Source organism: Suricata suricatta, chromosome 3 (genome assembly GCF_006229205.1).
Source record: "Suricata suricatta isolate VVHF042 chromosome 3, meerkat_22Aug2017_6uvM2_HiC, whole genome shotgun sequence".
Taxonomy (NCBI): Eukaryota; Metazoa; Chordata; class Mammalia; order Carnivora; family Herpestidae; genus Suricata; species Suricata suricatta.
Genome location: NC_043702.1, coordinates 118057684 through 118070744, shown reverse-complemented (window position 1 = coordinate 118070744; position 13061 = coordinate 118057684). Strand labels below are relative to the sequence as shown.

Sequence of the window (13061 nt, the reverse complement as noted above, 5' to 3'; positions counted from 1 at the left end):
TTGGGATTCTCCCCCTATCCCTCTGCCCCTCCCCCATTCTCTCAAAATAAATAAATAAACTAAAAAATTTATAATCCTAAATGAGTTCCAAAAAATGGTAGGGACAAAGGAAGTGCTCTTATTACAGAATAATGTCAGTTAAAAAATGTAGAAGGAATGACATTTAAAAATCACTATTTTATAACTACATTTTAATAACTGATTAAGGCAAGAGTCAACACTTAAAACCACTCTACAAAAGACTGTTATGAAAGAGAATATTCACACAGTTTCAACATACCACTTCACAAACAACTTATTAATTACAAAGGGAAAGCATAATGGAGAGATCAAACTTAACATCACCAATAAAGGGACAAACTAATATCACATACCACACACAATGTCATCTGTGGAGAATTAGCTAAAATGTTTACTTTTAATCTATTCATAAAGAAAGAATCAGACAAATCTAAGTTGAAAGACATTCTATAAAGCAACTGTTCTTATATCTCAATACAACAATAAAACAACATATCAATATCAGAAAAGATGAAAAAGTTAAGCAAACTGTTGTAAAGGAGACTAAATACAGGAACTAAATGAAAAAATGGATGGAGCCTGGGTTGAAAGAGGTATGGCAGTAACAAAGAATGTGATGAAAAAATAAGGAAATGTGAATACGGACCATATGAGCATATACATGCATGTGTAATGTAGAGAATCATATATGTATCATATATATAATAGTATATAGTCAATTCTCATCATTCCTGATAGTGGTGTTTTGTAAAATCAGCACGAATAATGAATTACAAGTACTGAATCATTGCTCCTAGAAAAACACATGAGTAGGCTTTTATGAGCCTCTGGCCACATTTTTCTCAATCAATACACAGCCTTGTTTTATATATTTATTACTTTTTAATGTTTACTTATCTTGAGGGGGGGACCTGTGAGTGGAAGAGGGGCAGAGAAAGGGAGAAAGAGAATCTCACACCATAAGCACAGAGCCCCTTGGTGGGCTCAATCCCGTGAACCATGAGATTATGAACTGAGCCGGAGTCAAGAGATGCATAAATAATTGAGCCTTCCAGGCACCCCTATGCAGTCTTGTTTTATATGTTTCTGTTTAGAGACCTTATATATTATATTCTGTTGATTCATTAGCACTGAACTCTTGGGCAGCAACATTATAATTCATGCCTACATGAAGCTTATTTAACATATTTTCCCCATAAGAAATTTCTCAGGCTTCTTGTGCTCAGAAACACGGGATAGGACTTCAGCATGATACCTAGCTAGGGACATTTTAAACAGTGAAATCATCATTGGGGTGCCTGGGTGTCTTAGTCGATTAAGCATCCGACTTTGGCTCACAGTTAGTTCAAGCCCCAAGTTGGGGCTCTGCTCTGACAGAGCCTGGAGCCTACTTCAGATTCTCTGCTTTGGATTCTGTGTCTCCCTCTCTCTCTGCCCCCTCCCTATTTATATACACACGCATGTGCTCTCTTCTCTCTCTCTCTCAAAAAAATGAACTTAAAAAGGATAGTGAAATCATTAATAAAAAGCATAAAAATGCAAAAACATGACATGAAATATATCATGAAAAGGACATAATATGTTTATGGTACAAGGCTGAAATAAGAGTGTGGCCTTGTTTGATCTCTTTGGTGTACATAAAAAATAGGATAATGTTCTTGTCCTTAGTAGACACATATCAAAGTATTCATGAAGTGCATGATGCCTCCAACTTATGCTTAAATGCTTAAAAAATCTATTTGTGGATGTTCATTGTATTATTTTTTCCATTTTTCCCTACATTTAAAAATTTTAAAACAAAGGAAAATATACTTCAGCTTTATTTTGGGTTTGGTTATTTTAAGTGAGTATTTTCTGTGTTACACTAACTGCCAAATTCTTAACAGAGAGTGCCACATCAAATCATAATATAAATCTGTAATGAATATTAGCAGCTACTTACTTTGACCGATTTGAGTATTTAAGTCACCTCATTTTATTTAAGACCCAGGTTATAAGGTACGGCCAAAATAAGAATTTACTCAGAACCATAAATTACGACACAGTAATGCACATATAATTAGAGTTAAAAGGGGGAAGGGGTCTTTTGCACCTGCATCAACTAAAGCCAATGGGGAACAAAATTTGTCTGTTAAATGTTTTAAAATCTTTCATTCCTTTCTCCAAGTGTAAGACACTAAGATCTAATAGATTAAGGTATAAAAAATAAGAACAGAAAATAATTAATGTAAATCTTTTAAACAAGACAAGTATCAAGGTCTTTATCTCTGTCAGGTATTTGGCATGGCTTACCAAGAAGCTAACCATATAAAAGTCACAACAGTGTACATATTGGTTTCTTCATCTGACAGGCCTTTGGCTTTGCTTTAGTCGCATTCAGCAGACATCATTCCTAACAATTCATGTTTTACCTCCATTTAAAAGGTTTATGCATAACTTCAGAAACAAAAGCACCAGATACACTAATACGTGTACTGACATATCACATATTGTTCATAAATTGAGACAGATTTTATTAAAGATTTATTTTTTATTTACTTTTTTATCATTTTTTAATGTTTACTTATTTTTGAGAGAGAGAACAAGCAGAGGAGGGGCAGAGAGAGAGGGTGGTAGAGGATCTGAAGCAGGCTCTGCACTGACAACAGAAAGACTGATGTGGGGGCTTGAACTCACGAACTGCAAGATCATGACCTGAGCCGAAATCAGATACTTAACCCACTGAGCCACCCAGGGAGCTGGCTGAGGCCAAATCAAGAAAAATTCTGCATACACGGTACACTTAGGATTTCTTTATATCAGATGTTACAAGGCTACCATTTTTGAGTGGTGGGGTGAGGGGTGTCCCAGCGGAGAGTCTGCTATAGGAATCCATACCTGATTTGGGTCCTAAGCTTTGTTTCTGTCTACCTTGACCTTTAAGGCCATCATGATTAAAGTCTACATAGGCTTCGATTAACAAATATCTTCAGGGAGAAAATAGTTCTCATGCTCACTTCTCTGGATTCACCTTTTCCCCTACATTTTAGACTAATAATGCCTTATTATCAAGGCAATTATCTGTTACATTCAGGACAATTTTTTTCTTTAAGATAAAGAAAATTTTTTAGGATAAAGAAAAATTTTAAAGTCTTTAATCAAGAATATTTTAGTTTTCAGTGGGAGGATTGATTCAAGTAAACCAGACTATAAATACTGGGAAAAGAAACTTCTCTGTTTTATACATTTGAGACATTCAACATATACAACTAAGATGTTACCATTAATAAGGAATACCTCCAACCTCTTACCTCTGTTTAAAAAAATGTATTTCAAAATGTTATTGGCATTAATCTTTCCATGAACTCACAGGACCTAAAAATAAAGTCAAACTTTAAGAACAGAGAATATTTGACTCAGAACCAAAAAATGTAATTTTGGGTGCCTGGGTGGCTCATTCAGTTAAGCATCCAACTCTTGATTTTGGGTTAGGCCAGGATCTCATGGTTCTTAAGACAGTCCCACATGGGGCTCTGTGCTGACAATAGAGAGCCTGCTTGGGATTTTCTCTCTCCCTCTCTACCCCTCCCCCTGCACATGAACTCTCTCCCTCTAAATAAATAAATATTAAAAAACCCTTTATTTTCCTATGTAATTAATCATCTATGTTTAAAAAATTTTTTTACTATTTCTATGTGATAGCAAATTTGGATCTATTAAGACCACTACATGAAAAAGATAAAGTCTTGTTATATTTAAACTTTTTAAAAGTATTATCTGATTAATCACATTTTAAACTGGCAATGAGAAGGAGTATGCACTTTTCAAATATTCATATTCTATTGGGAACCATGCCATCAAAGTAAATGTCCTTCTTCCAAAAATAAGCAAATAAAGCATAAACAAGATCTTCTAAAAGTTATTCCACTGAATATAGTCCCAAAGTAATTGGAAAGCAGGGACAGAGAGAAAGAGGTGTTCACAGTACCATTGTTCACAATATCAAAATGGTAGAAGTAACTCAAGTGTCCACTGAAAGATGAATGGATAAACAAAATATACATACAATAGAATATTTGGGCTTAAAAAAGAAAATCTTGACATGCTGGAACATGTCTGATCATTAAAGACATCATGCTAAGTGAAATAGGCAGTAATAAAAAGACAAATATCATATAAACACTTATGTGAGGTATCTAGAGTGGTCAAATACATAAAGACAAAAAGTAGAATGGTGGTTGCCAAGGGCTGGAGAGCGGGAAGAAAAAGGAGTTATTGTTTAAGGAGTACAGAGTTTCAGTTCTGCAAGATGAAAATAGTTCTGTATCTGGTGTGGTGACAGTATAAACAATGTAAATATACTTAATGTCACTGAGCAGAAATATTAAAAATAATTACGATAGTGAAATATACCTTTGGGGGTGCTTGGGTGGCTCAGTTGGTTAAGCATTCTGACTCTTGATTTCAGCTCAGGTCATGATCTCTTGGTTCATGGGATGGAGCCTTGTGTTGGGCTCTCTACTCACATCATAGAGCCTGCTTGGGATTCTGTCTCTCTGCCCCTCCCCTGCTCTCTCCCTCTCAAAATAAGTGAACATTTAAAAATAAATAAATAAGTATTCAGATGAACAAAACCTATTTCTCTGATATATCTGGTCTTGCTCAATGGTTTTTGAAAATGCTTCAGAGACACAGAGGTGATATGGGTGTCTTGTTATCAATGGTTTCTGACAATGCTTCAGAGGCATAAAGGTGACACGGGTGTCTTATTATTAATGGAGATGACTTTTGGAATCCACCAAAGCGTGGGGACTGGTTGAAAGAAGGAGCAATCATAAGATCAGAGAGTTGCAACTTAGGAGTGGAGAGGGGCTGGAGGTTCAATCAGTCAGTGACTAATGAATAATGATAGTTAGGACTGTGGACTATGTAATGAAGCCTCTACAGAAACCCAAGAAGACAGCTTTTAGGCATTTTGCAGAGAGCCTCCACATTGGGAGATCAGGATGCTTCCATATGCCACTGAGCCAGGCCCCAAGCTCCACACTGCAATTGGGTCCAGGCACCTTAAAAGACCTAGTTATTGCTGACCTAAAACGAGTAGGATTTGAAAACATCAAGCTTCCCTCTGCTAAGTCAGGACAATAAAGTTATTTCTGAAATAAAATTATGACCTGTCTTTTAATCAAGGATATCTTCAATATGAACTTCACTCAGACTGAAGAACCACAGACATTTATTAGACTATCTTAACTGTTTAAATGTGGAAAAATAAGAAATAATTGAATAATGTATTCGGTAAGCTTACTACTATTTTAAGTGAGAGATTGGTCTGACAATCTACCAAGTTTTCACGGATACAAAAATAGGTGTATGGGTTTCTCCATATATAGAGAAGAGCCACTAAAAATGAGAAATATTCTTAAAACTCAATATGATAAGCCAGTTTATGGTATTAGATATCATGAAGCATTTCACTAGAACCTAAACACTGTTTATGCAAACTGATAATATACTGTTTCTTAAACCACTTGGCAGAAGAGAAGATTTTGTGATTATGAAAGAAAAAAAAAAACACATTGACTTTTTTCCCCCAAAGAATGGTTTACTGAGATAATGTTACTTTTGGTAATTTTACCCAAGTGGATAGTGAACCATATTCAAATTTGCTGGATGACTCCAGCTGAGTGAAATCTAAGGTTTTCCTAAGGAGACTAAGGGATATGCATGTAATAACTTCTAAATTATATAACTAACCTTACCAAAGTAAGAAGAATATTCTGTTACAAATGACCATTCCATGATTATGCACAGTTTCTTAATTTTTAGCTTAATTTTTCTCATGAAATGATGGAGTTTTTAAGCCACTTTACCTTTCTGCTGTAAGGATTACTAATCACTAACTTGGTGTCATCTGAGCCAGATAAAATATATTCTCCAGTCTCATTCCAACAGATTGTATTAACCTAAAAAGAAAGCAAAATATAAATTGTGGCAAACTAAACATAAAAACAAGTATGCCATCTTTCAGTTAATTAATGGTTCAAAGTTTATAATCACTAATAAAGTTGCACCTATGGTAAGCAGTATTTACCAGTTTACCTACTGAAAATACAGCCATTTAGCAAACACAACATTCGGTAAATTCACAAAGAAATGACCGAGTCTTTAAATTGTATTATTTAAACTAGCCCTCTTGTTCTCTCTCTCTCATTTTGGGGGAACATTTTTTCAGGATGGGCTTTCAGAGGTATCGGAATAACCAGAGAGACTGGTAGCTGCTACTCTTACTCTGCTCTGTATGAACTATGGTTCCTGAAAGAGAACTGAACACACATTCTTCTTTACTGGAGACGATGCCCTGCCCTTACCCCCACCCCGCCCCCCAGAAACAAGTTCTTTCACTAACAATTCTACAAGCAGCTGTTATTAAGGCTGCTAAAAGGTAGTGTAAGGAGAATCACGTGAGTCCCAAAGAGCTGCCATCTCTACATGGTGAGGACACAAAATGAGACCTGTACATGTGTATGCCCTGTAAAGGGAAAATCTCATTAAGAGTAATATCAAAATGACAAGATATAACAATGGTCAGCAAGGACATGGAGAACAGAGAACCCTAATGCACTACTGGTGGGAATATAACCTGGTGCATCCACTGTGGAAAACAGTACAGAGTTTCCTCAAAAAATTAAAAATAGAACTATCATATGATCCAGTAACTCTACTACTGGTATTAGCCCAAGGAAAACAAAAACACTAATTCAAAAAGCTACATGCACCCCTATGTTTACTGCATTATTTACAAGAGCCAGGATATGGAAGCAGCCCAAAGTCCATTGATAGATGAATGAATGGACAAGAATACGTACACAATGGAACATTAATTACTTTGCCATAAAAAGAATGAGATCTTGATATTTGTGACAACATGGATATATCTAGAGGGCTAAGCTAAGTGAAATAAGTCAGACATCTTATTTATTATTTTTAATGTTTATTTCACAGAGTGTGAGTGGAGGAGGGTAAGAGAGAGAGGGAGATGCAGAATCTGAGGCAGGCTCAAACCCATGGTCTGTGAGATCATGACCTGAGCCGAAGTCAGACGCTTAACCGACGGAGGTGGGCACCCAGGTGCCCAAAAGTCAGATATCTTAAAGATGAGTGCCATATTTCACTTAATATAGGGAATCTAAAAAACAAAACAAAAAACAAACAGAATCATACATACAAAGAACAAACTAGTGGGGTGCCCGAGGGGAGAGGCCAGTGGAACAGGCTAGGTAGACGAACAGGATTAAGAGGTACAAGCTTTCAGTTCTGAAATAAATAAGTCACAGAGACAAAATGTAAAAAAAGTAAAGCACAGGGACTGTAGTCAATAATATTGTCATAATGTTGTATGGTGACAGATGGTAACTACACCATCATGGTAAACACTGAAGTCATGTACAGAATTGTCCAATCACTATGTTGTACACCCAAAACTAATGTAACGTATGTCAATTCTACCTCAATAAAAATAAATAAATTTTATTGTGTATATTTATTTTAATTGATTCATTTTGTACCCAGAAACATAAAACCAGGCCACATAGAAAAATAAATAAATAAAAGAACTTAAAGCTACAGTAATCAAGGCTGTGTGGTACTGTCATGATCACAAACTTAAATCAATGGAATAGAATTAAGAATCCAGAAATAAACCCATACACTTATGGCCAAGTAATTTTTGACAAGGGATCCATGACCATTCAATGGAGAAAGAATATTTTTTCAATAAATAGTATTTTCTTGGATATACACAAGAAAAGGAATACCATATACAGAAATTAACTGAAAATGATTTTTAAAAAATCGAAATGTAAGAGCCCAAACTATAAAACTTAGAAGGAAACACAGGTATCAATCTTTATGAAAATTAAAACCACAATCAATTGCCACTTCCTGCCCAGAAGGATGGCTATACTAAAAACTTTTTAAAATGACAGAAAAGAATAATAGTTAGCTAGACTGTCAAGAAACTGGAATCCTTGCCTAGGAATGTAAAACTGCTATTTAAACAGGTTGGCAGTTCCTCAAAAACTGAAACACAGTTACCCTATGACCCAGCAATTCCATAAGGGATACATCCAAGAGAACTGAAAACATGGACCAAACAAAAATGTGTACACAAAACTCCATAGCTGCATTACTCCCAGGAGCCAATAGGGAAGCAATACTGTCTATGAACAAATGGATAAACAAAATGTCACTATCCATTCGCTCATAATAAAATATTCATACAAGGAAACAGCAACAACATGAAGCACTGACACACCCTGCAGCATGGATACAATCCGAAGACATTATGCATAGTAAGGAAGCCAGCCTGAAAGGTCACATATTGTATGATTCCATTTATTTTGAAAGTCTAGGCCAGGCATATCTCTAGAGACAGACAGTAGATTAGTAATTGCCAACAGCTAGGTGGAGGGGCTATGGGAGTGAATGATAACTGCTATGCACGTTCTTTTTCAGATGGTGTAAATACACTGGAATTAGATAGTGGTGGACTGTACAACTTTATGAACATACTAAGGAAAACACTGAACTGCAAACTTAAAATGGGTGAATTGTATAGTATCTGAACTGTATCTAAATTTAAAAAACTAGATTCCACCTTCAGTCAAGATGAGTAACATCAACCAAATTTACTATCACATTGGAAACAACTAAAAAACAGCAGAATACACATCCCCCCTTTTTTTAGAGAGAGAGAGGCAGAGACAAAGAGAGAGCGTGCAAGCAAGCAGGGGAGAGGGGCGGAGGGAAAGAGAAAGAGAATTCTGAGCGGGCTCCATGCTCAGCATGCAGCCTGATGTGGGCCTCAATCCCATGACCCGGAGAGATCATGACCTGAGCTGAAATCAAGAGTTGGACACTCAACTAACTGAACCACCCAGGTGCCCCTACATCTTCTTCTTAAGTACACAAAAAACTATTTACCAATATAGAAAATATTTATGGTCCATAAACAAATCAATATTTTTAAAAGATTTCAACTAATACAGAATATGTTTTCTGACCCAAATGGAACTAAATGAAAATCATTAACGCAAAGAAATATTTGGAAACTACAAAATAACAGATGTTCAAAAAAGAAATTCCCTAATAAATTAGAAGGTATTTTGAAATGAATGAAAATGAAAGCACAACATATCTCATTTTATGGGTTGCAGCTAACTCTGTACTTAAAAGTAAACTTGCAACACTAAAATACCTACATCAGAAAAGATAAAAGTATCCTATCAGTGACCTCAGATTCTATTTAAAAAATCGAAAGTCAGAAGACTGCAAATAATGAATATCAGAGCAGGAATCAATGAAACCACAGAAAAGAGAAACAAAACAAAATAAAACATACACACACAAAAACACTAGAAGCTGATTCTTTGACAACACAAATAAAATTTACGAACATGTTATCAAACTAATCAAGGAAAAAAAAGGGTGACAGGTAACACATTATCAATATGAGGAATGAAAAAGGTGACATTCATCACTAACTACATATTCTACAAATACCTAAACATTAAGGGAATATTATGGTCAACTTTATGCCATTAATGCAACATATATGAAATTGACAAAATCCTTGAAACACATATACTAAACAAAAATCACTCAAAATATAGTCTATTTTTATTAAGGGATTATAGATAGAATTTTCCACAAAGAAAACTCAAGGCTCAGATGGCTTTACTGGTGAATTCTGCCAAATGTTTAAAAGTAAATAAATAATGAGAATTCTGTACCGAGTCTTCAGAAAATTAAAGAGACAATATAAGTACTGGGACTAATAACTAAGTTTAGGAAGTTTGTGAGATACAGACAAATATGCAAAATTAGGACAGAGAATTAAAACAACATGATATCAGTATATTTCTACTAGAATGTCTCAACATTTTTTAAAATTACTATATCAGACCTAAAGGGAGAAACAGACCAAAAAATAGACTTTAATACCCCATTTTCAACAATAGATAAATCATACAGACAGAAAATCAATAAGAAAACACTGAACTACACTTTAGATCAAGATTTAGACATACAGAGAATAGCTCGTCAAACAGCAGCAGAACATTCCTCTGAAGTGCACAAAGAACATTTTCCGGGATAAATCAGAATGAATCACAAAACAAGTATTAGCAAATTTTAAAAGATTTAAATCATACCAAGCACCTTTCTGACCATAATGGTCAAAACTAGAAATTAACAGAAGGAAAACTGGAAATTTCACCAACATACAAAAAATAAATAATACACTCTTGGACAACTAATAAGTCAAAAAAAATTTTTTTTAATCCTGAAATAAGCAAAAATGGAAATAAAATACATGGCATGCAGCAAAAGCAGTTCTAAGTAGGAATCTTCTCATAATAAATGCCTACATTAAGAAAAAAGAAGTATCACAAAAAAGCAACAGAACTTAACACATTAGGGAAACAGAAAAAGGAAAGCAAACTAAACCTAAAGTTAGCAGAAGAAAGGAGGCCACAAAGATCAGAGCAGAAAGAAATGAAATAAAGAATATGGAAACAATAAAAAAGATCAATGAAACTAATACTTGGTTTTTTGAAAAGAAAAAAAATGATAAACTTTTAGCTAGCCTTACCAAGGAAAAAAGAGAGAAGATCCAAATAAATGAAATTATAAAAGAAAGAGAATACATTATAAATGATACCACAGAAATACAAAGGACTATAAGAGAACACAGTCCCTTACACACCAACAAACTAGACAAGCTACTTTCCAGTATAACCTACAGAAATTGAATGATGAAAATATAAAAATTTTGAATTGGCCACTAACAAGGAGACTGAATCAGTAATCAAAAACCTTTAAAAAAAACAAAACAAAAAAAAGGAATGCGTGGGTGGCTCAGTCAGTTGAACTCTTGATTTTGGCTCAGATCATTATCTCATGGTTCAAGATTTCAAGGCCCATATCAGGCTCTACACTGACAGTAGGGCACCTGCTTGAAACTGTTACTCCCCCACCTCTCTCTCTCCCTCTCCCTCTCCATAATAAACATTAGAGAGACAGAGGGAGAGAGAGAGAGACAGAGACAGAGAGACAGAGAAAAGCCCAAGACCAATGGCTTCAAGGGCTTTAGGTAATTACCAAACATTTAAAGAAGAATACACACCAAACCTTCTCAAACTCTTCAAAAAAACTGAAGAGGAGGGTATATGCCCGAACTCATTTCTTGACGCAATAATTACCCTATAATACCAAAGCCAGATAACGTATTACAAGAAAAGAAAACTACAGGCCAATATTCCTGATGAATGTAGACATAAATATTCTCAACAAAATACTAGCAAATCAAATTTTAAATGAGAACATTAGAAGGATCATACAGCATGACTAAGTGGGCTGTACCACTGAGCCACAAGGATGGTTCAGTATACACAAATCAGTATGTGATATACATCCATATAATGAATGATAAAAATAATATGAGCACCTCAATAGATATAGAAAAAACACCTGAAAAAATTAAACATCTTTCATGATAAAAATTCTCAACAAATTAAGTATAGAAGGAACATTATCTCACCAAAATAAAGGCTGTTTATGACAAGCCCACAGTTGACATCATACTCAATGTTGAACGGCTGAAAGTTTTTCCTGAGATCAGGAACAGGACAAGGGTGACCACTCTCATCACTTTTATATAACATAGTACTGGAGTCATGGCCAGAACAATTAGGCAAGAAAAAGAATAAATGGTCTCTGTTTGCAGATGACATGATCTTAGACCTAGAAAACCCTAAAGATTCCACCAACAGACTGTTAGCACTAATAAATGAATTTAGTAGTTTCAAGATATAGAATCAACAAACAAATATCACTTGCATGTCTACATACTAACAATCAACTATCTAATGCTAAGTTACAACAACATCTAAAACAATAAAATACTTAGGAATAAATTTAACCAAAGAAGTGAAACATCTGTACATGGAGATCTACACAATACTGATGAAAGACAATGAAGGAGACACAAATAGAAAGATACACTGAGTTTATATACTGAAAGGCTTAATTTTATTAAAATGTCCATACTACCTGAAGCCATCTATACACTCATGGCAATCTATATTAAAATTCCAATGGCATTTTTCATAGAAAGAGAAAAAAACAAACCTAAAATGTGTATGGAACCACAGAGAAAAACAAAGCTGGAGGCATCACACTTCCTGACTTAAACTATATTACAAAGTTACAGTGATCAAGATATAGAAGTATGGTATTGGCATAGAAACGGACACACAGACCAACGTAACAGACTAGAGAACCCAAAAAACCCATACATATATATACATATATATATGGTCAATTAATTTACAACAAAGAAGCCAAGAATTCTCAACGGGGAAATGACAGTCTTTTCAATAAATGGTTTTGGGAAAACTGGATGCTCACATACAAAACAAAACAAAATTAACTTGAAATGGATAGAAGATTTACAAACATAAGACCTGAAGAAAACATAGTGAAAAACTCCTTGACCTTGTTCTGGGCAGTGAGTTTTTTGGATGTGACACCAAAACCGCAATCAACAAAAGCAAAAATCAACAAGTGCGACTGACTCAAATTCAGAAGCTTCTACACAGCAACAGAAACCAACAACACAAAGAAGAAACCTAGAGAACTGGAGAAAATATATGCAAACCATAATTTGAAAAGGGATTAATATCCAAAATATATAAGGAGCTCATATAATTAGTAACAAAAAAAACCCCAAATCTGATTTTTAAATGGGCAAAGAACCTAAATAGACATTTTCCAGAGATATACAAATGGCCAAAAAAATACATGAAAGGGTACTCAACACTCAACATAACGAACCATGAGGGAAATGCAAATCAAAACCATAGAGGAAGATTACCTCATGCGTACTCGAATGGCTATTATCAACACAGACCAGACAGGAAATATCAAGTGCTGCTAAGGATGTGAGAAAAAGGAACTCCTGTGCCCTACTGGTAGGGCTGTAAATTGAAAAACAGTAC

General features: G+C 34.9%; 1 protein-coding gene across 7 annotated transcripts in view; it reads right to left on the bottom strand.

Annotated features, from left to right (window-relative positions):
- Positions 1-13061, bottom strand: part of DCAF6 (DDB1 and CUL4 associated factor 6) — a 137681-nt gene that overhangs the window by 98352 nt on the left and 26268 nt on the right. For all 7 annotated transcript variants that reach the window (XM_029934971.1, XM_029934973.1, XM_029934972.1 and 4 more), the window contains exon 3: positions 5874-5966. In XM_029934971.1, coding sequence (XP_029790831.1) covers positions 5874-5966 — 93 coding nt within the window. The remainder of the gene's footprint in view (positions 1-5873; positions 5967-13061) is intronic.